The 25,834-nt window shown below is 40.3% G+C and overlaps 1 protein-coding gene across 4 annotated transcripts in view; it reads left to right on the top strand.

Moving 5' to 3' along the window:
- The window catches only part of MTA1 (metastasis associated 1), a 75,942-nt gene that overhangs the window by 39,210 nt on the left and 10,898 nt on the right, over window positions 1-25,834 (top strand). For 2 of the 4 annotated variants that reach the window (XM_085068397.1, XM_085068399.1), the window contains exons 11-17: window positions 4,485-4,543; window positions 10,930-11,045; window positions 11,896-12,047; window positions 13,688-13,877; window positions 14,262-14,351; window positions 16,208-16,360; window positions 17,196-17,231. In XM_085068397.1, coding sequence (XP_084924523.1) covers window positions 4,485-4,543; window positions 10,930-11,045; window positions 11,896-12,047; window positions 13,688-13,877; window positions 14,262-14,351; window positions 16,208-16,360; window positions 17,196-17,231 — 796 coding nt within the window. Of the gene's footprint in view, window positions 1-4,484; window positions 4,544-10,929; window positions 11,046-11,895; window positions 12,048-13,687; window positions 13,878-14,261; window positions 14,352-16,207; window positions 16,361-17,195; window positions 17,232-22,975; window positions 22,988-25,834 lie in introns of all 4 variants that reach the window. The other 2 variants (XM_085068396.1, XM_085068398.1) reach the window with 2 other exon arrangements.

Here is a 25,834-nt window from a genome sequence, read left to right as displayed (position 1 = left end):
AAATAACTTGTGCTTGTGCTTGGTGTACCTAAGATCAAAAGGCGTAATGCAGCACTTCCTTGTCTTGTGAACAAGGACACTGAGATGGAGATGTGTGCAAATTGACTTCTTTTGGAGCATGCACTTGGATTTCTTATCCAGTAATTTTTATGTGACTTTAGCCATACCATGCTTTTGAACATTACCAGCATAACTAGGAGTTCAACTGTCTTGAGAAGGACTGACTCTCCCGGAGCAGAACTGCTGGAAGGAATAGTTTTGCTACAATGTCACCACAGGTGACTTCATGTAGTGGCTTCATGTAGGCTTCTGAATGCCTGTCTACAGTGATCCCAAGAGCTGTCCTGTCAATGACACCCTTTCAGAGTTGTCACGAAGGAAAATGAGGGAAATTCAGTATCCTGGTTGTCCTTTGAATACATTATTTTCTTGGGACAGATTGCGTGTGTCAGTACACAAAAATCGTATATTTCTGCTTCAGAAAACTTTGAAATGGCTTTGACCGATTAACTGCTTTTTGTTGGCTTCCCCTGGTGATTTGAGAGCTTTGAGTTGATGTGTTTGGCTATGCCTACATTTTCATTTGGTGTAGAGGTTGAATTCTTACTTAGTTGTGAATTCCAGGGTGATTTTTTTAAAGCCTAAGTGCTTCTACTGTTGTGCTTATTGTGATGGGAAGGCCTAAAAACTTTAAAACATTAAATTTTCCAAAGGTTGAGACAAGCTCGGGACATGACGGTAGCAGATGACTGCTTGAATTAGTCACATTCTTTCTGAGAGTTGGAGGCTTTCATTTACTTTTTCTGGTTTTATTTCTGTCTGAGGAGCAGGTAACTTAAAGAGGAAGATCAAATGCTATGAATTTTTACTGTTCTATTTCTTATGTGGAAGTGCCATTAGAAAAGTATAGGAGGAATAGACAGCGAAATTGGTTTTTAAGGTCTGCATGGTGAGAACAAGCTGGGGAAAGTGGAAGTGCCCTTATATTTGACTGCATGAGGTAGGGATCTCTGGGTCAGTCTTGATGCAGATAGAAAACATCTTTCTTAAGGGAAGCAAGCCTGCTTTGTACCTAGTCCAGAGCTGTGAGTGATGTCTTAATGTGCCAGCCTTCATAAAGTCCTGTGTGCTGAAGTGTAGAAATAACATCAATGAAAGGTTTTTCCACATATGCAGGATGTTTTATCCCCAAACACCTCTTATTAAACTTATGGTGATATGGAACTCAGTCACTTTCTTGCCAGAACTGCCAGAGACCATAGGTACAACCCATCCATTCTGAGATGTGTTGCTGGAGCACAAGCACCTGGGAGCATTTCTCCTAAATGCATCACAGACTAATTCCCTCTCTTGTCCCACCTTCCTGACCTCTGCTGTACATTCAACACTTGCATGTTCAGAGGTTTGAAAAAGAACAAGCAGTGTGTAAGTTCTCCTCTGAATCCAGGAGGTGTAATTTACATTCCCTATCATAAACTAATAAAGGCTTAAATCCTTATTTGAGGATGTTTGAGGCATCCCTGTGCTGTCCACCAACCCAGCTCTTGTGTTGTGGATGTTGAAATATCCACCATGTTTCTGGATTTCTTCTGTCATTTCCTTGATAAATGTTCACACTCTAGAAAATGACCACAAACATTTGCTCTGGTATGTCACCTATTATAAGACTCTTTCAAGCTCAGTGGATGGGATGTCAGATCTGGGAGAGGATATATAAAAGACAGATGTTTGCACCAACTTGAATGTTCAGTGCTTAGTACTGTAATCCCTTGGTCCCTGTGGGATAAACAAGTTGGTAATAAGTTGGTAAGAAGTTGATCTTCCTTTTATAGATGAGGAGAATATGATGAGGTAAATAAGAGGATATACTTAAGAACTGTGCATATAAATAGCTCAGAGGAAAGATTTTTTTAGGCTAGACTACTAGAAAAAGTTACAAATGTTCTGGGTTTTTCTTGGGGGTGAGGACATTCATAACTACATCAGACAGCATTAAGAATTTATAGCATAAATATACTTCAGGCACAGATCAATTAATAACTGGCAAAGGACCTAGCAAAGCACTCTCTCAGGGAAGGGATTATTCTGAAATTGTGCATGGCTATGTTTCAGGCACCTTTCTTTTGTACTTTCTGGGATCAGTCACTGTCAGGAAATAGGAAACTCATCATGTCTGATCTATTGATTGCCCACAGCCGCAGGTACTTAGTGCAAAGCCTCTTCTTAGCCAGGACATTGTGGTGCCTTCTGGAAACCCTCAATTTGCCTGGTATGCTGTTTGTAGTAGGGATGTGCTGTGCTGGTTCCCTGGCAGCTGTAGGGGAGAGGAGGGTGTGGTGAAGTCCAGGTGACTTATGGCACTTGTTAGCTCAGGGCTCACACCATGCTCATCAGTCACAAAGGAAATCTGTGGGATGAGGTAAATATTCATCACCTGTTCACTAAAATGCTGCTTAATACTCTAAATTAGCCATGTCCCCAAGGCAAATGACTTTACCTTGTGCACAGTAGAATGTTTCAGTTGCTCATAATGCTTTGTGCTTGGATGAAGCTCTTGCATTCATAGATTTCCAGAACTGTCATAACATAATGAACTGTCATAACATAGTCCCTTTGGGAGATGTTCTTCAAGAAAACTGCAGCTTTTTTCTCTCACAATCTAGAAATTAAAAAAAACCAAACACAACAGGTCTCTACCAGTGTAAGTTTCCTGAATTTCCAGTCTCAAGGAAATTGGATTCTTGTACTGGTCATCAAGCAGTGTATCTGGTGTTGGATTTCCATGTATTTCCTCAGAAGACTATGAGCACTATGGCTGTTCATCTGCTGGTGTAAATGCCCATGGCAGTCTCTGCCTGGAGCATGAAGTCTTCTTTTTCAGATGAGGCTGTTTGTGGAACAGGCTCCAGTTCCTGAACAGGAGGACAACTGAGCATGCATTTTGTTAAAGGATGATTTTTTTGTGTAGTGTCTCTCTGGAAGATAGAGGAGGATTTCTTACGCTGTTTGGAGAACCATTATTACAGCACTTCTTGAGGCCCCTCTTTGGGTGCTTTTGTTTCTTACATAAAGGTGCTCTGGTAGGCTGGCTTGAAAACATTCCATTTGAACATGTAGTTTCTATTCAGAGGGAGAGCCTCTTCAGTTCCATCTCCGATTGCCAGCAAAATGTGTATTAGTGATTCCTGCAGATCTGTAGGATTGATAATGATTGTCTCCACAATCCATTTGGGTTTTCTTAAGGCCAGTTTTCAGGCAGCAGTTCTTGTCCTAGGTGAGATTTAACAGAAGCAATCTGGGAAACTGACCCACTCCAGCAGAAGGGAGTCAGCCAGGAGTGCAGCTCTCTGAGGGTGCACCCATAGTCCCAGAATAACTTCCAGAGGTTCTCTTTTCTCATTGCTCTGTTGTCTGACAACCTCATTCTTTGGTTTCTAAGATAGGTTGGCTGTTATTTGCAGGAAAAGGGAAGAGGGGAATTCTTTAGGAGTCTAGAGAGCTTTGGTGAGGAACTGTCAGACTGTCATAGGGAAAATTGTTGTTTAAAACTGTCATGTTAAAAGCTTTATGCTTACAGGAACATTTACTTTGTTGCTTCTATGTGTGTCTGTGATATCTCTGTAAAAAGAATTTTTGTTTGTCCAGCTCGTCAGTGACACACTCATCAATTTTATTATGTTTTCTGGTGGTTCCTGCTTCTATGAAGATACTGACTTCAGCTTTGCAATTATTTTCCTAGACTGTGCCTTGAGGCTGCTGCATAGAAAATGTTAAGCTAACCTGTTTGTCTGGAATATCCCCATGCTGCTGGTTTGTCTGGAAAACATTGTCATGGCTTTGTGCAGACAGCTTTGAGCAGGGGGTTGAACTAGAGACCTCCAGAGGCTCACCCTAAATTTATTTTGCAAATGTAATAAAGAGAAAACTTGAATCTCAGAGTGTCTCTCTTAAGTGGTGAAGGTTTGAGTTATAAAAGGAGTTCTTGACCTTTTTAATGTCTAAAGAAAAATCTCCCATGTCACTGAGCCTTCAGAATTTAGGGGGATCAACACGAAAGTCTTACTTGAAACTTTGAATTGTTGTAGCTGTTGAGGAACTGTGATGGAGAGGTTGCATTGCTACACCTGTTACTGTCCAATTGGTGAATGTTATCAAGGAGAATCAACACTGGTATGTCAGATTATCTTCTGCAGGGGAAATAAAAACTTTGAAGAAAGGAATTTGCATTGAAGTCAATGGGAATGGAAAGTTTGTTCTCATTATTAGTAGCTTGGCATTTCTTTGACTTTTTTGAAAAGCTGTGTATGTAGTCATTTGATGCCCACAATTGTCTTCAGCGGATATTTTCTTGTTGGAAGATTTAGTTGTAGCTGCTCAATAAATAACTGCTGAAGTCCTTACGGGTTTACTACTTGACTCAGGTAAGATGGCTCTTATTTTCTTTTTATTCTAACTGTTTGGTTTTTTCTTTTTTCAATTTAAAGAAACGATTGAAAGCAGCAGAAGCAGAAAGCAAGCTAAAACAAGTGTATATACCCAACTAGTAAGTATGTCTTATTTTGTTTTCTGTCTCATTGTAGAGGGACTGGTGTAACAGCTTCCACAGCCTACCAATATTATTATTTCCTGGTTAGGATGTTGTGCTGTCATGTTGCTCATTTCCTTCATCCTGTATAATGTTCCCATCCTGAAGTGACTGTTCCTTATCTTCTGGTTTTTATTTTTATATGGACTGGGAGTTGGGGACTTGCTGGCAGGTCAGCATGGTTGCGAACAAAAGGGGAGCTAATTAACTGCTCAGAAACGTGTCTGTTTTTTCAAATTTTCTCAGCAGTGGATTACCAGTGCATGTTTGTTTCCTAATAAAGGTATATATCATTATATAGTAAAAATAATTTGTAAGTATTTATATGTGTACGTGTATTGTAAAACAAAATTCTTAGTAAAATGTGTCTTCTACTGCATCTCCTCTGCATAGCCCAGTCAATAACTGTTATAATGCAGAACTTCTAGACTACCCTTTCCTTCCACTTTTCAACTTTCACTCCTGGATATGTTCCCCTGTGTATTATCCCCAATAACTCCTTTGCTCTTTTGTGCTGTCTCCTTTTAAATATTTATGAACCTCTACCATCTGTTCTATTATTTTAGAACTAATTTTTATATATTTAGCTTGCAAGTCAGCCCCTTATTTCTTCTGAAAATAGAGGATCCATGATTTCTTTTTTGATTTGAAATATGTCAATACCTCTCAGGTGAATTTACTAAAAATGAGGTGTAATATTCAGAGTGAAGCCAAATAGATTTCTTGTCACACAATTTTTCAACAATATTGCTTTTTGTGGATGATGTTACTCTGCAGGGGGACACTGGACATCAAATTAAACATGAATTCACAATGTGATAAGCTCATAAAGCAAAAGGCAGAGTAATTTAGACTGCAGATGCAAAAGGATATTGCGGATGAGAAAGCCTGGTAGTCCTGCTGTTGCTCTTGGATTATATTGTGTGGAGGTAGGGCTTTGTGTTTGGAAGGTTGCAGTGCTCATTTGATAATGGCTGCCTGGAGTGGCATCTTATCCCTCGGCAAGGTAATTCTTGTTCCTATCTAGAGCACACAACCAAATAAGCAGCTTCCCTCCCTGCTTCAGGAAAAGACCTGTCTGCCCGTGTGGCTGCTTTTCTTGTCTTTGGCTCTGATTTCCAGTCGCAGTTCATTTTATGAATGTTACACCTTAACTTACATATTGTTTAATTGATAAAATGGAGGATACATTTTCCTCCTCCTTCAATATCCTTTCGTGCGTATCAGGAAAAGTAGCAATTACATGACTTACTTAATCCCACATGAATGCTTCTGCTGTTTTCTTGCTATTAATACCTCCAAATGTGGCAGCAATTAAATATTTCTAAGCCTTTTGGATTAGCTCTACTCAGGTTTGAGTACAAGGTCTGGCATATAGGGACTGCATGGCATCTACATTATCTTGTGACCTAGAAGAAGATGATATTCTTGGCTTGTAATAGCAATACACGGTGTAGAGATCTAAATATCAATGTTATTGATTTGTCCTTATCGTGTTACTGAGCCCATTCCTGTTTCTAGGCTTGAGCCATAATGATCCACTTGTCACCTCAAAAATAAATTACTTGATTTAGGCTGTCACAAGACCTATGCAGAAGCGTATCAGCTGATGGACTGAAACCCATTTTAACAGTAACTGGTGTAAAATTGTTGGCAGTGAGAGACCCTGGAGAATATCAGGCTCAAACATTTTTATCTCTTTTTTGTCTCTGGCTGTCTTCCATTGATAGGGCTCTTGTTTGTTTCTCCAATGTTAATAGGAAAATCGAGCAGAGAGGAGGAAAATAATAAGAAAAAGAATAGGAGCTGTCTTCAAAGGTCACATACATGTTACACAGTGGAAAATAACAACTCTATGTGAAGCTTTAGAGCTGATATTTTTTAGCTTGAGACTGTGCCCGAAATTTATTAACACAGGTAGCTGAAACACGGAGAGTCATACAGGTAATTGATGTGAGGTTATCAAGTCCTCTAAAACAACATCCTGGGAAAATACTTCTGACCTAGACTGAACAAATATTTCTGTACCTCTTCCAAGAATAACCCTGGTTTTGGGACAGACATTTGTAGTTGACTTGACAGAACCTAATGTCTATAAATATGGCTTTGAAATGCAGCCCTTTGGCTGAAAAGCACTGATGTACTTTCCTGGTGAAAGGAAAAAGTGTAAAATCAGTTAAACTCAGGAAATAACTGAGAAACAAATGTTTCAGTTGTTTTCTGTAGCACTGTCTCTGTCAGTGGGAGTGGTGTTGAAGCAGCAACAGAAGCCTGAATGCACAAAGAGACTCCACATTCTCACATGCTTCATTCTGCCATCCTCTAATGTGAATGCAGTGCTTGGAGATCTTTCTTCATGCAGGTGTAGTCTCAGACTCTTTCTCCTTCTAGTGTGTACCCAAACCTACTCTTCAGGCTGTTATGGAAGTCATACTCTGGTTTTACAAATCTTACAGGCATCATATGTGCCAGTTATTTGCTTCTGTTAAATGAAGGTCTAGTTGTGTAGCTTGTGCTTTTTGGGATTAGGACATCTGCAGTCAGGAAGGCTGAGACATCCAGTTTTGTGTGGTTTTTGTCTCATTTGCTTTGATCTAAGTGATACCAGAAAGGTATCACTACTATCACCAGAAAGAACAGAAAGGGAAGAATGAACCACTCCATACAATTTCCAGTCTCCAAAATGTATTGGTGAAAAATGTAAATTTTAACTCTGCATCTGTGTGTGTTAATGAATACGTTCTATTTACAGTATTTTATCTGAGACTCTCAAAGCACTTTGACAAGCTGCAAATGCTGCCTCTCAAAGCATGTGAAGCAGGAAAATACTGTTCTCCCTACTGTGCCTCTTTTGTGAATCCAATAGGGAAACAGGAGGAATAGGTCAGAGCTTTGAATCACTGCAAGGGGCAGCTGCTTAACAAGCTGAAGATAATGCCTTTGTGTGTTTCTTGGTTGTCCTGTGCTTGAGGAGCAAGACTATTTTTCTTCCCCATTTCATTGTGCAGAGGTCCATGGCAACATGGAAAACTTCAAGGTGTGACGCTGCTCTTCCTTCTGTAGCTGTGCTAGTTAAAATGGCAATCTCCAGCATTTTGTTGGAGAAAGCTGCTCCTTTTCAAAAAGCATTGTTTAATGGTCATTAGACCTGTTCTTAGGAGTGGGTATTTACAGGAGCCTGGAGAGCTGTGAGGAAAGCTCACCTCTGTTGCCTGGATCCAGACACTTCCATTAGATGCCTGGAGGTAAATGGCATAAGTGTACCTTACAAAGGATGTAAAATCGTTTTATTTCTGAGGCTTTATTTCTTAATTGTTCCGTTGCATCCAGCACATGGGGTTTCTTCAATAACAGGAAACATTCACTGGATGATATTAAGTTTATAATTATTTCTAATAACAAAATTTTTACCACCATGCTGTGGGTCAAATGCTACCTACTCATCAACTGAAGGAATATCAGTCTTCTGTGGGGATCAGGATTATCTTCAGATTGGCATTTTTTGTGCAGGGGCTTTCAGTCCATGTTGACAGGCTGCCAGTGCCTTCTATCTGCATGTACGTTATTGCCTCCTTGTCTTCAGCTGAGACATACCTTCTTGATATTCTTGAAGAATACAGCCCAGAAATCTGCACTTCATAGTCCTTGTTCTAGTATAACTGTCTGCTTATTCACTACTGAAATGCCTTTAAGAGACTTCCATTCCTGATACAAGAACTGAAAATGACAGTTTGCTTCACCATCAGTATTCTCACTACCTTATTTGCATCTTCAGCTTCAGCTTCATTAATTGCCTAATGATTCATCCAGTTACTCATATGATTCTCTCGTTAATAGCTCTAGCAGGCTTTGGTGATATCAAACAAGTTTAATTAACATATCATCAACAATTAAGAGCTTTTTGCTTCTTATATGATGAAAACATTATCTGCTTGAATTTTTCTGTTTCTGCCACTGTGAAACTTGACCTTAGCTGTGGAGCAGGGCACTCTTTGGTGCTTGTTGCAGCTTCATTAATTGTAGTGCTGCAGAATCCTGGAGTTGGCCACAACTCCAGCATGTTAGTCCTGCTGATCAGTGTACTTTGGTGATCAGCTTTCACCAGTGCATCCTTTCCCCTTGTGTTTAAATACAAGCTTGATAATGGTTTTAGAGAGGATAATGCAGTTAGGCTATCACCCTTCTTTCTGGTCCTGGTTCTTTGGATGTGCTTTGTTGGGCTTTACTGATGGATTTTGGACTACTTTTCTGCCTTTTTGGAGGATAAATCCCAAGGTGTAGAAGGGAAGCAACAGGCCTGATGTTGAGCCATAAGGCCTTAGTTTTCTTTACTTCTGTCTTTTTCTCTGTGGAGCAACGCCGCTTGCAGCAGTGTGCATCTGTGAAGGCTGTTTGTTTTGCAGCGTCTTGGTAGTGTTTGCACATGGAGTTTGCTCGTGAATCATTGGCAAAAGTTCTTTTGCAGCAGGTTACTATAGTGACGTCCCAGAGCAGAGGAGCGTGAATGTTCCCTCTTTCAACTGCCCCTTTGTTAAATGTGCCTGCAGATCTCCTGCCATCTGTGGGGTCAGAACTTGGTGCCTTTCTGATAAGCACCCTGAAACACTTTAATCTTCATAAGGGCTGGGAAAATTAATAAGCAGAAAGAGATGAAAACAAATTCAGGCTTGTGAATTATTCTAAATGTCTTTTTTTCCTATCTCTTTTGGACTGTGAATGTTGCTCAGTGCACTGTAGGAACAAACTACTTACAGTATTTCTGTGCCTCTTGGCCTTCTAAGCTTTCTCTGCTGCAGAAAGGCTCTGAATTTTACAGTGAAAACTATCAAAAGCTTTTCCTGGACTGGACAAACACTCTTGCCTCCTTATGCAACCTCTCTGTGGTTCCTGTAGTTCATTTACAGCAAAACCTAGTTTGTCTCTGTCAAAATGGAGCTTTACTGAGCTCTGTATCTCAGGACCTGATTTGACATTTTCAGATACGAAGGATGATTTCTGGCTTCCAGGGCAGCATCAGCTTTCCAGTTGTTTTCAGAATTCTGTCACTTGGAACTCCTTTGCTTTCAGGGATCTTTCAGGGATCATTGCTGAGAACATGAAACCTGATGCTGGTGCCCCATTCGAAGGGAGTTAATTTGGCTCTATTCCCACAATGCTGTTTTTGCAGCACTAGCCAGGGTGGAACATGGCAAATATTTTGGGTCACTGAAATCACTGATACTCCTGTGTCAGTGTGCAACTGATGTGTAAGAAAAGGTGTTTGCAGAAAGCCATTTTAAGATATTTCTGCTTCCAAATAATGAGTTTGTTAGTTGGAAATAAAAGGAATATGCCCACTGCCTTCAGTCTTCAGGTAAGAGAATATTATAGGAATGTAATCAGCACTGCAATTTGGGTTTATGTTCAGCAGTTGGCTCCAAAGCCTGCCTGCCCTTTGTTGCTTCTATAATGTGAACTCTTAACAGCACCCGGGAGTCCTTGCATGTTTGATAAACTCCGTGTTTCATTGTGTGAAACTTCATGTATGACTTTTTCTACTTTGCTGCAGTCCCCAGTCCTGTCCCTGCAATAGCAATACTCTGTCCTCCTCCCTCCCTCCCATGCTAAGGATTTTTTGAAGGCCTCATTTTCCCCCTCAGACACTTCTTCCTCTGCAGAGATTTTCTGCTGCTCCATACTGCTCTCCATGCCAAGGTTTTGTTTGCCCTTCCATTCTCAGCTCCTGCCAGTAGCTTTTTTTTAGGTCTATTCCGGAACCATCATTTTAAAGAGGGCATAGGGATGAGCTGAGGTGACCTGGATGTTGTTACATGTTGGGTGTAGTTATGTGAAATGTGGCCGCATGATGCAAACCGTTGCAGTGAGACAACATGGAAATATTTGTGCCTGCAGTCTAGGGTTATATTTCCATTAATAAAGCAGAGGTTGCCCTCTCTCTGCCTACTGCTCCTGCTCCAGCCCCCAGCGTTCTTTTTGGAGATTTAAATAAAATATCTCTCATGCTGAGGACCTATAGATGAGATCTATTTTTACCTAGATTCAAATATCTGGGATAGTGAATAAGATACCTATGTGGCCTGGTTTATTGTTTTTTAAAAGGTTTTGAAGTCTTGTAAATGGCATCCAACTATCATTATAGTTATTTTCATTATCAGTATTTTTAAAATATTATTGGAGACAGTGTGTTTGTAAAAGTCAGATTGCTGGTAATTACAGCTGGTTCTAGAAGCCATTGCTGAATGAAATTTGAATCTTCAAGCATTCTGGGCCATACTTTGAAAAGTCAAATAAAAAGTTACATGCCTCAATTAACACTTGTAATTCTTTCTGCTTTGTTTCTTTAGTAACAAGCCAAACCCCAACCAGATCAATGTAAATAATGTCAAACCAGGAGTGGTAAATGGTACTGGAGTCCAGGCACAGAACGCAGGAGCAGGACGGGCCTGTGAGAGCTGTTACAGTAAGTGCCAGAATGGCAGCTGTGTGTGCAGAGTGACTGCTGTGATGGAAATGTTAAAGCAAAAGCTGTCTTGTGCTGGGGGTGGGGGGACAGAATTGGGTAGAGCAGCATCTGAGCAAAGGTTTGTTTTGAGGTTGTTTTTGTTTAGTGTTTTGTTTTGGGTTTTTTTTTAACTACTGGTGTTACATTTGTAAATAGAATTATGAAGTACTAAAGGGGGAGTTGGTAAATGTTCTACATAATTGCAGGTAACTATTGAGTGAATATTTACGTTACCAAGGTGTGAATTTGACAGTTTTTTTCATCATTTTTTAGTAGATTTTGCAATATGTCACACCACTTTATTTTATCTGCTTCCTGATATTAATATACTGAGATCTAATGATTGTGCTCCTTTATGGGGAGCCTTTAGAGATGCTGGAATGTAGGACTGCATGAGAAGTCAAGTCACAGACTCTGTACGTTCTTTAGTTGTAAAACTAATGTGTGGGAAGTTCCTGAAGACAATCTTCCCTCTCTCCCATGCTTTGCAGAAATTGTCTAGCAGTCTTGCAAAAAGAGAGCCTTCGGTTTCATTGGCAGGAAATTTTCCCATCCTAATAACTGTTTTTTTTCTGTTCACATTTTAAAAAGGGCTTTAGCTTAATTAATGTAATTAAGTCTGCTGAAATCACAAGTATATTTAACAGTGGTGATGACAGTAAAGCCGTCATCAGTTTTTTAAAGTCTGTTTGAGCTTTGCTCTGTGTGTGTGGGGGGTGTTTTCTTTTGTGCTGCTGCTAAAGAGAATAAGATCTGAAAAGTGATCCTGTGTAAGGATATATATAATTTCCACCTTTGTTATCTCTAGCCACCCAGTCTTACCAGTGGTATTCTTGGGGTCCCCCTAACATGCAGTGTCGCCTCTGTGCATCCTGTTGGACCTACTGGAAGAAATACGGTGGCTTGAAAATGCCAACACGGTTAGATGGGGAGAGACCCGGACCAAACCGCAATAATTTGGTGGGTATCCATCCACAAGGCAGACTGGTGCCTCTGCCTGGAAAGCTGAGTGTCATGATACCTAACTGCCTGCTCACTGGTCTTAAATATTTAACCACCAAAAGAATGCCTTCAGCCTCCATTGTTGTCCTTGGGTCTGGTATTTCGTGTCAACCAGAATTTGGTGCGTTAACCTCGGCTAGAAGTAATTTGTTGCCAAGTACTACCCTGAGGAAAAAAAAAACCAAGAAACCCCATCATTTGTTTAGCAAACCAGCCATCCAGTGCATGGAATGACTTAGTGGAGATGGGAGAGACTAAAATGCCAGCCAGTGTTTCTGCTATTTGGTTTCCATGATTTTTTGCTGTAGGGGAAACAGCACTGTTTTTTTCTCTCCAAAAGAATTAATTATTTCCTGAAACCTATTTACTTTCCCAAGGCATAGTCAAAATTAGATATACCCCAAATAGCTAGTGGCCTTTTAGAGATTTTTTTTGTCTTGTTTTTCGACTTAATCCTATATTTTTTTAATAATCCTTTTTTTTTGGATAGGTTTGAGTAAGCATTGTATGAGCTGCTTCTGTTTTATTTGAAAACCAAAATTCTCAGATTTTTCCTGAATTTGGTGAGAGTTCAATCTGGAGGCATCAGACATAAAGCTAGTTGGAAAAAGTAATTCTATCACATGGACAGAAAGACAGTGCACACTGAACTTTTATAACTTCTTTCCTGTCTCTTATTCTTTGCTATAATTCCCTTTCCGTTTCTTTTGTTTAACCTTTATCCTTTCCAGGCTTCTGTTTGCCCTCTGAAGCCTCCTAATTGTTGAGATAACTGCCAGGTTTTATCAGCCTTATACCTCTTGTTTGTTAATTAAAAGTATGTAAATAGTCAGAGAAGGGAAAGCCTTGTCCTCCCCAAACTGACATTTCTTCCTGTTTTCCAGCTCTGGGTGGGTTCGAGATAACAAGATACTGCTTGCATTATTTCATTGGTTAACTTAGTTGCTTTTCATAAAGAAGATAACTGCTTTGGTTCTCTGTAGATGATAAATGTCTTCCAGTAGTATTCGTTATTATATACAATGAATATTTGACATCTATGAGTGCATTTGTTGAGTTCAGAGTAAGAATTAAAACAAATACTTGCGGCTTTGAGCCAAAATCATTCCTGCATGCCATACATTTGCTTTGGAAAGGGAGTTTGTGGTGTATATTTTTGTCATACAGCTCTTCCTGATTTTCCTGTCCTTTTGAAACATGCTTTGTTATAAAGAGTTTGCATTGTACATCTGGAGCAACCCTAAACACCCAAAATTGGAGAGTCTTTCTGTTGAGTCTGTAAGCACTAAATCATGTGATAGCACCAGCTAACTTCTTCCTGTCTGGCTTTTGGATCCCTTAAAACTTGGGACAGCACAGAAATAAATACATCTCTGTGAAGGGAAAAGGTTTATGCTTATTTTATCCTGAGGTATTTTGAGTAAGATTTGGGAAATGGGGAATAGCTGGAATTCACCTGTAATACCATTTCTGTTTTTACATCTGAGAATCAGTAGTTGAAAGTGATTTTACGTAATCTTCTCTTCTTTAGAACCATGCTTTCTAATAATTACTTTTTCAGAAGAAATAATTACTTTCTCACTTTTCTTTCCCTTTAGAGTCCTCATGGTGTGCCAGTACGAAACAGTGGGAGTCCCAAGTTTGCTATGAAGACACGACAAGCTTTCTATCTCCATACAACAAAACTGACCAGAATTGCCAGACGTTTATGTCGAGATATCTTGCGCCCTTGGCACGCTGCAAGACACCCCTATCTGGCCATTAACAGTGCAGCAATCAAAGCAGAATGTGAGTGTGCTGCAGCTGGGATCTCCTTGACAAGGAGCCCTTTGAGACTCCTGTCCTATAAAGTTTTGAATTGCAACTTGTTGAGATGGTCTCTTGCACGTAGCTAGTGCCTTCACAAAATCTAGCTGTACTTGCAGAGCCTTCTAAGTGATTGCAGGCTGGGCAAATCACTTTGAAAGTTCAGGAGTTGTTAATTTTAAAACATTTGTATTTGCTATTACGTGGAGCATTCTCCTGTGTTTGTGTCCTGTTGCCAAGATATGCTTGCCACCTGTAAAATTCCTCTTAACAGGAAAACTCTTCCAGGACACTGGAGTTATTCACTAGGTTTTGCTATAATAGCTAAATGTCTTTACCCTCTAATTATTTTTCTGTGTTTTACAGGCACAGCACGTTTACCTGAGGCATCAGAAAACCCATTGCTATTAAAGCAAGTGGTTCGAAAGCCTTTAGAAGCAGTACTCCGGTATTTAGGTATTAAAAACCCCAAATCACCAAATGCAAAACCCCCCAAGCACAGGAAACACCCTCCTAGCCACTCTGCTGACCATTTGGTTTTTCCATTTGGTTCTAGATTGAAGTGCTCATTTTGGATTAAAACCAAACAAACAAAACACAAAAAACCCCACCCCACAAAACAAAACATGAAAACCATCCCATTAACTCATCCTTTTTACTTCTACTTAATCTGACAGACCCAGCATCTCTGCAGTCCGCTCAGGACTCCTGAAGCTGTATCAGAAACTTTTTCAAGTGAAAGGAGGGATGTGTTTGCTGTGGCTTCTGATGTATGTGGGGACAAGTTACCATCTGCTAATGGTGACATTAATATGATGTTTTGGAAACCTCTGATTGTTCACTTTTTCTATTTTTGGGCTTTCTGAATGCAGTTTGCACAGTTGGGTCCTCTGGGAATCCTCTTGGGTTTAGGACAGCACTCTGTCCCACATCTTATGAATCAGTTGCTGTGTTCTGTGCTGAAGCTAGACAAGGGGATTATACATTCGTTTTTACTTTCTTCTCTTTTTTGGTGGTTTTTTTAATTATTTTTTTTTAATTACAATTTTCTTGAGAACTTGTGCCTCATGAGCTGATCTGTGGGGCAGTACTGAGTAGCTCCATCCAGGACTTTGGTGTAAATTTTAGGTGCTTGAAGCATCCAAAGAGATGCTATGTGACCTCCCAATGCTGACTCCAGACAAATGCCAAATCCTCTTTCCCAGTGTTCCCAGTTGCCCTGCAGATATCCCTCGGGTTGTTCCAGTAGCCATAGGTGAGTCTGGCCTCAGGAAATTCTTGGACAGGGACACTTTGAAGACTTCCAGCTTAGCAAGGAAGTTGATTGCCTTTTTATTTAGATAAGCAACACTGGAGTTGATTTTAGGTTTCTTTGAACGTTTTTGTTGATGAAATATTGTAAGGCTGAGGGTATATTAAATATTTACTGCTTCTCTGTTGAGTGTTGTGTTTCTGCTGTGTACTAATGGGATACACAGACTGAGAAACCTTTGGATACATAGAGTGCAACTAAAGAGAGCAAATAAAGGGAGAAGTTTGCTCTTGAAAAAAATCCTTATTTCAATAATTGTACAGAATGTAGCAGTAGATTTTGAGTTTTCCTTGCACTGTGTCTGGATTACTGAGCTGGGAGAAGAGAGTGATGGAATGGAGGGAGGCTGATGGACTGGCAAAAGGGTTTTTTGGTGGTTGTTAGTGGGCTTGAATTTATACATTACTCTGCTGTTGGGTTTGTGAGAGAAAGACTCAGTTGAAGCTCCCATTTGCTGTTCCTAGTAACTTTCTCAAAGTCATTTTAGTTGAAGAGTGTATGCTAGATCTCTGCCTTGGCCTGAAGCTTGAATTCAGATGTGTTCTTTATAATGGGTCTTTGAATCTTCACTTTTTTTACCATTTTAGAAATCGTATTTTTTATGAACATTTCTGTCAAACTGGCAAAACTGTAATTTCCCCAGAGTTTAGGGATGTTGCATGACTGGCAAAAGTTGGGTTTTAGTATACAACATCGCAAAAATCACCCCAAATTGTTGGAGAACAGTGTTATGGAAATAGATACAAAGTGCTTTTATTATCAAATCTTGTTTTAGGATAATGCTATGATAATGATTTTAACGTGTTCAGTAGCAGTGAATTCCCAAATATATGGAAATGCCTTATATCAATAGCAATCTGCAGTCAAAAGTATTGACTGAGATAGTTTGTATATAAGAGGAAGTGTCCTTGGTCACCTTGGAAGTTTGCAGGTTGTTTTCAGATTTATAATTCCAGTATCTTTGGTAATAAAAAAATACTACTTTGCTGTTTTCCAACAGAGTCTCATCCATGTCCTCCAAAACCAGATCCTGCAAAGAGCTTGTCCAGTTCTCTCAACAATCTGACTCCTGCTAAGTTTACACCTGTCATTAATAATGGGTCTCCAACTATCCTGGGAAAAAGAAGTTATGAACAACACAATGGAATGGATGGTAAATATATTTCCACAAAATTGATATTGTCTCTATAGGCTTTTTCTTCTGTCCTTTCGGAATACAAGGAGATTATGTAAACTCATAATCCTTTATATAAATTCCAAGTATCTTATTCTTGAGGGAGGTTATTTTTAACTTTTGTTAAAGTCACCTGTCCCATTTCTCCTCTTGGGTGAGACACATGATGTGCACTGCCTGGGAGGTGCACATAAAGTCACTGTGCTAGTGGAACTCTGCCTGGCTTGGCCAACCTCACAAATGGGATAGTGAAGGAGAAACTTCCCTTCAGTTTTTAAATTAGTAGTGTGAAGAGTACCCTAATAGACTTTTTGAGTGATGTTTCCCTTGCTGGCCCTGTTACTGACCACCTCTGTGCTTGGGCTTCACCTTCTCCAGAACAGAAGGCAAGGAAAAGGTGTTTGAAGTGGGAGATAGAAGCAGGATGTTCCTGGTGTGGACTCTGTCTCTGTCTGAAGAATGTCTGGCACACTTGCCTGAGAGTGTCAGGGAAGAGAAAGTGCAGTCTCTATCTCAGATGAGGAGAAGAGGGTCTGTTGATATGGTCTTAAGGGGAGTGAGAACGTAGAGGGTAGCTCTCCTTAACAGGGGGAATGAGCAGTTGGTGTAATGGTGACTCTCAGCAGGGAGGGAAATCCAGAGAGTCTTTCTCATTTTTTACCTTTCATTTTAACTTTATATGTAGCTTATGTGAAATACAGTTACAAACATTTGATATCTGATTGTGTTTTAACATTAAGAACTTTTAAAACTGCTGCTGTTCAGGTTGCTGATGTGATGTTTTTCTCTTTTCTGTTCACTTGTGCTCTATCAGGCAACATGAAGAAGCGCCTGTTGATGCCTAGCAGGGGTAAGACCTTGAAGCTGCGCTCAGCTTATGCTAGGAGAGTGATTTTTAGTTTCATCTGCTGGCTTGTCTGTGCTTTGTGGCTAATGAGTCTGTGTGCACCTTCTGTGTTGATGTCTAAGTGTCCCTTGGGTAACCACTTCCACCCATGGTTTTGCTGCTCACCTTTCAGACTTTTCACATGCAGGCAACAAGTCATACAACCATACTGAAGACATGAAGTCTTGTGTTCAGGATTGATTCCTAATTCCTCAAGTTGACAGGACAGTCTTCTAGCAGTTCTGTGAAACTGCAAGAAGCTTTGATGGTTGGTTTGAAAACAGGTGTTGCTTCACTGTTTGACTTTTAAGAAAGCAAAGTTTCATGTCTTGAACTGCTTTGAATTCACTTGGACCAAAAGAAGTAGAAGACAGTGTTTACATCAAGTCCCAAGTTCAAGCCTCTGTATTTTCCAGTGAGTGGACAGTCTCACTGGTGAGAGACTGTCTGCATGTACTCTGCTGGCAGTAGAAAATGATGTTCAAAATTTCCACTGGTTAAAAATTAATCTGTTCTAAGTACTGAATAGACCTCAGAAGTTTTCATTTGTGATAATGCAGGAAGTGTGTATATGATGTCACTTCACCAAATTCAGTAGAACAGACTAATTTTGAATCGTCAGGAGACAAGAAACCACAAAAAGTTATTATGACACAGGCAAACACAAAAGCTTACATGTTGCCATGAACTGGCCAACACTGCATGCCCTGATGTTAATCTTTGTGTTTCATGGCTGAGGCAGTGGATGGCTTTTACCAATATTTACATGCATGCAAATACCAGTGCATGTGGAGAATACAGGAGTTAGGACAGTGGTTGTTCTACTGTCTTGCTCTCTTTGGGAATTTATTCCTTGATACTCTGTTGCTGAGTTTTCATGTGCTTTGTAACTTGTCTTTTGGGAAGAATTACAAAATCCCACTGCCTTTATCAGTTTGGCTTCCTCAGAAGCTTTGTCCATTAATGAGGGATGTGGATGCAGAGTAGCTCACTGAATTTCCACAGCTCCTAGTGACTACCTGCTTGTTGGCATGCCTGCTGCTCCCTGCTAAATGTCCTCCTAAGCAAATGACACACTTGGGAAGCTCAGAGACGTTGTGGCCCAAAGGAGGAAGTACAAGAATGGATCCTTCTCTCCTCAAGGCTCTTTCTGCAAAGAGCACAGGGCTTGGTAACCCACCACGATTTTCTGGAAATGGAGAATTCCTGTTTCAGTGTTCTAAGATCTGTCTGCTGGGATGCATATTTGCTTTGACATTTCAGTCATAATTGTTGCTGGAACAGTTTGCAAAAAGATGATTTTGGAGAAGTACCTGTTCAGGCTCATCAGAGTATGTGTTTCTCTGAAGCAGATGTGTGGAGCTGTACAGGGTCCAGATCTTCCCAAGCACCTGCTGCTTTACCTGCTTGGTCTGTTCTCAGCCAGCCACTGAAGTACTTGCAGTAGTACTTGTTCCTGTAACTGCTAGGTAGCAGAGTACAACTCAGTCCCAGAATCTGTTTACCTGCTGGGGTAGTGAGTGTTAACTGGATATTCTTGTGAGCAGTTCAGCTTAAACCTGTTGGTTGAGATTTATTTGTTGAATGGAAAATGTTTGCCATGCTGCAATTTTGCATCTAGAGTATTTCCTGACCCTGGTTTGCTGGAAGCTTTGCCAGGACCAGGAGGGAAGGGAACCACCTGCAAGGAAACAACATTTAAAGAACTTGGATCAAGATCTGCTGGGCACAGGGAAAACAGATGGTGGAAGTTTGGTGGATCTCTTTCTGTCCTGGTGCCAGTTTGTGTCATAGTGCTTCTTAGCACAGGTTCCCAGTTGCCTCCAGTGTGAACTGGTAAACCTTCCTGGCTGTGGGCATGGATAGCACTGGTCTTCTGTGCCTTGCCAGAACTGGGATTGTGGTGCTGAGGCTTCTCCTTGGCTTTGGATAGAGTCATACAGGGTTAGTATCTGGGGGGGCTGCTGGCAGGAAGGGCACAAGTTGAAATGCTGTGAAGAAGAGTTGAATGGCAGTGAGAGAGTATAAAAGGATTGAAATAAACCCATCTATCCAGAATAACTGATTTCTGGATTATAGCTGACCTAAAATAGTAGAAAAAGATTGATGAGAGTAAGCCTCAATTGTTGTAACTGGTCAGATTCTGCATTTACATACATATTAGGGGAAATTGTGGGTGTTTTTTGTGATTTGTATGTCTCTTATCTCCTCTGGACATACTGACTGGTGTAGGTCACTGCAGGGGAGTGTACAGCACAAAAAAGATGGTGTTAAGACATCTGCACTGAAAATACTCTTTCTACACAAATTTGTGTGCATTTGTCCAAGACATTTTGTCCACCTGTGTTTAAATAGTTTCCAAAGACATGTTAACCTACTGCAAGATTGTATATATTATCATGGGGTTTTTCTGCTTCCTGCTGATGTGTTGTGCTGGTGGCACCTGGAAGACATCTTAGGGTTTGGGCAGGTCACCTTGTCAAAGTCTGTGACAGAGGACAGTGGATACTGTTATGGTGGGCTGTAGCTGAAGTCTCTTTGCTGGTGATAAAAGCCCTTTGGTGTTGGGCCATTACTTCCAAACACAGGGGGGAAGTCTGAGCACTGGAAATTATGGCTGAGCTGATGACATGTGCTGAGTTTGTGAGGCTTTCCTCAAGGCCAGGTTGTAAAGCAATATATGATCAAGAGGTTTATTTGTAGGGAAAGAGCCAAGTAGCAGCTTGTATTTTTGTATATGTAAAGCATTAAGTTACATGTTTATACATGGCAATTGCTGAACTTCAAGGAATAGTTCAGATTTTTCCTTTGGAACTTTGTTGTTTATTTGTTGGGGTTTTTTTCTCTTGCTGCTGTAACTCTAGCTAAGTAATTTTAAATTTTCTTTTTCTGACTCATCTCTGCTTAACCCTTGAGACCTGAACTTTTTCAAGCTCTGAATATGATTTGTCTAGCCAGACATCTTGAGTTTTGACTGGTGCCTGAATTCTGAGAACAGGAAAATAGTCTTAATCTCATGTCCTCTCTGCCTCCACTTTATTTACAAGAAGGTTGTAGTTCTTTCATCTATTTTGTTTTCCTCCTCTTTATATCATGTTGAAGGCATCATTAGGCATACAGTACCCTTCCCAGCTCTCTTTCAACATTAAATTAGCATGGACAAATTGCTGCAGAATCCTATTTTTGGAGCACGAAAAGTACATGGAGTCTCATAAGCTGTCAGATACAGTGAGATGTTTAAAAATTATTAGTTTATTGCTTTTTTATTAATGTTCTGGAGCTTGACTGACAATCTTTGCCATGAAACTTCCTCTAGAGAGAGAGGGGGAGAGAGAGAGGGAATGTTTTATGTGCAGGAACCTGTTTACTTGATTCCTTACAGCCATGCAGTGTGGGATCTGTGTGATACTTGTCTGTGCAAATTCCTGCTGGGGGAAGGGAGGGAGCATTGTTAGATTTTTATTTTTCTCCCCTCTCTTTTACACCATGCTAGCTTTCATCTAATGAAATTTGTTTTTCAGGGTCATCACACGCACTCTAAAATTGGCAGAAAGAGGGAGAACATGGAATGAGTAGCTGCAATAAAGGGAAGGCTTTTCCCAGCAACAAACTTGCATTGATAACATGGTAGTGGATCGAATGCTGAAAATTGGAGAGGGTTTATAGAAGAGCCATGAAAACAGTGAAGGGCCTGGAAAACACACTGTATAATGGAAAATGCTTTTATCAAAGTGGAAGTTGTAGATGTTTGTCTCTGCTGACAGGAGCAGCAGAAGTATAATAATAGAGGGTTTTTTAGTCTAGCTGGGAGTGGAATAATGAGCTGCAGTAGCCAGAAGCTACAGTAGAGAACTTTGGCTGGAAACAAGCTGCAGATTTTTGAGTGAGGTTAATTAACTGTTGGAATACCTTGCTTCTTTGCTTCTGCTACTGGGGATTTCTAAACCCAAATGGAATGTCAGTCTAATTGAATGTGTTCTGGTTCATTGTTTCTCACATCTTTTTTTGGAAACATGAATGAACCAGAAGTGGAAGCATTCATCAGCCTGGCATTGCCTTAGTTCAGTTATCAAGAGATGAGCATGACAGTGGAAAGAAATACTGTTCTTGAACAAAACTAGCTATCAAGGTGGGGCAATAGGGAAGTTCTCTAACATCAGCTATGTAGGGGACCAAAATTATCTCAATATTATGTACATACATTTACAAAAAAGTCTTTTTCTTGCTGACCTAGACTTGCAGAAAATGTGGACTTACATGTATGCATAAGTTGCATTAAAATTCTGCCTTTATAAGCAGTGACCCCAGCTGTCTTTCCAAAATCAAGGATAACCAGCCAGTGGAAATCTGTCCATCCAGGAATTACTGTAAACAGCAGGGTGTATTGGTCCTTTAATAAATGGTGGGGTGCTGGGGAAAAGTCCTGGCTTTAGCTATTGAAATCTAGACCCCAGTAATGCTGAGTAGTGACAAGAGAGGAAATGTTCAGTGCCAGCTGCAGCACAGCTGGGAAGAATGTTGTGTTGCTTGAAATGCTTTTAGGAGAGCCCAAGAACCATGGGCCTGTGCAGCTTCCTTGCTTTAAGATTATATGCCAAAAGTACTGAGTATTTTTGAGAAGTTCACGTGGGCTTTTGTATTCAGATGCTAAGTGAAACAATTTTCACTTGCTTTCAGTTTAGCCTTGATACTGTCATTAGATTCTTTTGGTGCTATGAAGAAAGATCTGAAAATAAAATCAACAGATGGGTATCAAGCTCTGTGGATCAGCTAGTGAAAACCATTTCATATAGGAGTGATGGCATGGAGTAAGATGCAAATGCTGATTGAGAGGAGAGTACATATCCCAAGGCAATGGTAGAGAGCAGGTGTAATTAATGTGAGAGGAAATTAATGTATAACAGAGCAGAATTGCAAATGCCCTGGATAGTACAAAGCCTGAATTTGTAATTGAGTGGAGTCTACGTGTGTGACACATATGATTCATACATAATATATACATATATATATATACGCACACACGCATGCACATATATGCATATAATGTATAATACTCCTGATGTTAAGAACAGTGAATAATTAGATGCTTTCTACTTTGGATAGCTTGGATCAGCAAATCCTAAAGCAGTGAGGTGCACAGTTTTGTTTCCTCTTGTTTTTTTAACCACTTAGTGTGTTACAGCCAGGCAGAATCTACCATGATGCTCTTTTTGGGATATGGGTTGGATAGCATTGATTCACTCAACCCCAAGACAGAGAGCAGCTCTCCCTTTTCAATGTACTTGTCCAAGGATAGCTACTGGCTCTCTGCAGTTGGATGTCACTGCAGGCACATCATCTGTGAGGGGTTGTGGTGACAGTGAGTGTAATGCTAGACCAAGCATTTTAGGAAGTGCTGTCCAAATCCAGTGAGGTTAATGTGCAAGGGTTGGTGGGAGGAGATGGGTAACAGACCAATACTTACACATCCGAAATTAAAGCTGCTCTTTGCAGAATCTCTCATTTGGAGTTACTGTGTGTTTAATGTTGTCTTGGTTTTATCTGTCCAACAGATAACTGTAGGCAATTCTGTGTTTCATTACAACAAAACCAGTCTGTGTTTCTCTATTTGTTGCATGGGGCTGAGCTACTGTATTCTGAACTATGTGAATCTTTCCCTTTTTTAACCTTAAATCTTTTCTTTCCTTTTCCTTTGCCAATCTTGGTAGGAACTTACTTAGGTAAGTAAATTGCAATTTTAACATTGTTTTTACGTACAACAGAATTTTAAGAAAATGTTAGTCTAGGTGGTGTTTGGTAAAGTTGATGCTCTGTTCTGCTTGTTGCACTTACATTTCTGAAAGTTTGTAGCATCTGAGTGTTAGAAGGTGGACACTCACAGTGATAACACACTCTTGGTAGTTTTAAGAGAGGGAGGAGTGCTAAAGTGTTCTTGCAAGCTGGCAAAAAGGTGTATGTGTGTATATATCAACACACTGAGACTGCTTCAAGTGAATCAGTAACTTGGAAGTGAAATCCTTGTTCATCAAGCCTCGTTCATGCATGAATTTTTATATTTTTTTTCTAGCTTGCTCACAAATGTGGTACTGTTGGTATTTTTGTTACTGCTGGGAAGGATGGATGGAATCCCAGGAGGAGGATTACTTTTGGAAAAGAGAAATACATATGAAGAGTATATGCATTTTAGAAAGCAGTAGTAAAGTCACTGGTTGTGAAAGAGTGCATGAAATTCTCTGCATTTATTGTGACTGAAGATGTGCTTCTGAATATTACTGCATATTACATGTTCTGCGTGATACTTCTTGTGGGTAAACAAAGTAAAAACCAAATGGCATCTGTGACTAATTGCTTGATGAAGGACTCTTTTTTTGTGTGTGTGTGGTGGATATGCTGTAAGATTGGAGTTAGTAACTTTTGAGTAAATATAAGTTTAGCCACTCTGAGTTGTGTCCAGGCTGGAAGCTGAGCTACTCTTCCTCCTTGGTATGAGAGTCAGTTCTGTACAGACTTGTGTCAATCTGTGAATGTGCTGTAAATACACAGCAGCAATGTGTATGTTCAGGTATGGAAAAGCACTGGGAGGTTTCTAACCAAGCAGAAAGTTCTCCATGCTTCAGCAGCTTCTTGAAGCTTGCTGTAGTAATTTCATGGAATATTCCTGTGCTCCAGCCTGTGTTGGGCTCGTTGCTGAGGGTTTAGGTTCTCGTGCTTCTCCACATGGCAGTTGTGTGTTGTGTGGTGTTGGCAAAACAGCAGACAGAATTGGAGCAGTGGGAGTAATTTTGGAAGGCTGCCATAGAGATGCTGAGTCGCAGGGGATGGGACTGGATCAGCTAAGAGCATGTCTGGAGTCAGGCTTCCAGTGGGACCAGATGGGCTGGTTTGCTTTCCATTGGGAAATTAGATTCTCCCTTCCACTCTGTATTTTTGGGTGCCAGCTATCCCCTACTCCCACAGCATACTCTTGGGGTGGTGGTGTATTGCTGCTGGAAGTTTAGGCATTCTCACTTTTTTTTTTTTTTTAACAAATCCAAAAGCATGAGATTCAAATGACATGAGATGGTTGGAAAAGGAACAGGTTGGTTGACTGCAAGGTGGTTTCCCCATCCTCCAAAGATAAAACAAAGCTACAAAGTAGCAGCAGTAACAGACTCGTGTTGCTGTTTGTGGTCGTCCTTCCCCACCTGTGCTTCTTTGGGAGAAAGTGTGTTCACCTGGAGCTTTGAAACTTCAGGAATGAAGGGATCGTTAGGGCATAGTAACCTGCTGGACTGGTTTTCAGCCAAAATCTCTGTGATTGTGTTTAGCTTGAGGAACAGTTCCGAGGTCCTTGGCACTGAGCTGTGGGGAGCAGAGACATGCCCTGAGGGTGCCAGTTAATCTCTGTGCAGTCATCAGGTGTTTCATTGCCATTTCAGTAAGGTGTACAATTGTCTGTGGCAAAAGACATTTATGATTCTCTGCAGCTGTACCTTCAATTGACTTTGTCTTCATTTTATCTTCTGGGGCTTCCTCTTTATTTCAGTGTATAGAGGAGACTGGCAGGAGGAATTGGATGGCAAGAGAGTTGGATTTGGATTCTTTCCAGTGCTATGGAAAAAAAGCCCTTAACATTTAATCTGGCGTTTTCAGAGTATATTTCAAGTTCTTTGGCTGCAAAAGCATAGAAGACCTACTTAGATTTGTCACTCTAGACCTTTACACTTTGTGGTTTTAAAGGTTTGGTCAATTCTGAAAACACTTCTTTTTATTGTTTATTTTTGTGTCAGTGTTGTTTCTGATATGGAGCTGTGTAAATTCAAGCAATTGGACCTTAGATATCATCAAAAGGATAATCACACTTTCTACCCTGTGTCTTCTCTAGAACTTCCTCCATAAAATATAGTCAGATTTTTTTTTTTTTTTTTTCTGGAGAGGAGCTGCCAGAACGGTTGTATTTTGCTCCTTATTTAAATTCTTATGCTGTCTTATTTTTAACCTGCTTGTGGATGCATGGGGAGGGAGACATCTCTCAAACCTTGATCTGTGAGAATGGATCAAGGCACGTGGGGCAAGTGTGAGTCTGACGTGGCTTCCCTGCCTGTCCCACCATTCACCAAGACAGGATTGGTTTAGTTCTTAGAGGTGCCTGTCTCACAGGCTTCACCTCTCACACAGAAGCCACCAAAAACTTTTGGGTGAGAATCCATTGTTTCGAGTACAGATGCTTCCTGTTGACTTGCCAGCTGTTCTGCAATGGGTTACAGATGTTGTGCTGTCTCTCTGCCTCTCTTTGGTGACAATTGTGCATAAAAGTTGCTGATTTAATAGCAGTGCTTTGGCTGCATATGCTTTTACTGTGATTTTTTTTAATTGCGAACTGAATAAGGTCGTTTTAGTGCCTGTTTTCATTCCTTCACACTCCAGTTACTGAAGTGTGACTAAAGTGAAAATTCATGGATTAATTCACTAATATTAATATGCTAATTGATACCTTATTGCTGTGGAAGCAAGGGTATAAATTGTGTTGAAACTGTAGCTTTGTTTTGTGTCCTGTTTTACTGGAGCAAAAAGTTGTCAGGGGCAGC

The sequence above is a fragment of the Lichenostomus cassidix genome, chromosome 8 (genome assembly GCF_008360975.1).
Source record: "Lichenostomus cassidix isolate B80296 chromosome 8, HeHo_3.0, whole genome shotgun sequence".
NCBI classification, from domain to species: domain Eukaryota; kingdom Metazoa; phylum Chordata; class Aves; order Passeriformes; family Meliphagidae; genus Lichenostomus; species Lichenostomus cassidix.
Note: the sequence above shows the minus strand (reverse complement) of the source record. Positions and strands in the feature narration are given on the sequence as shown.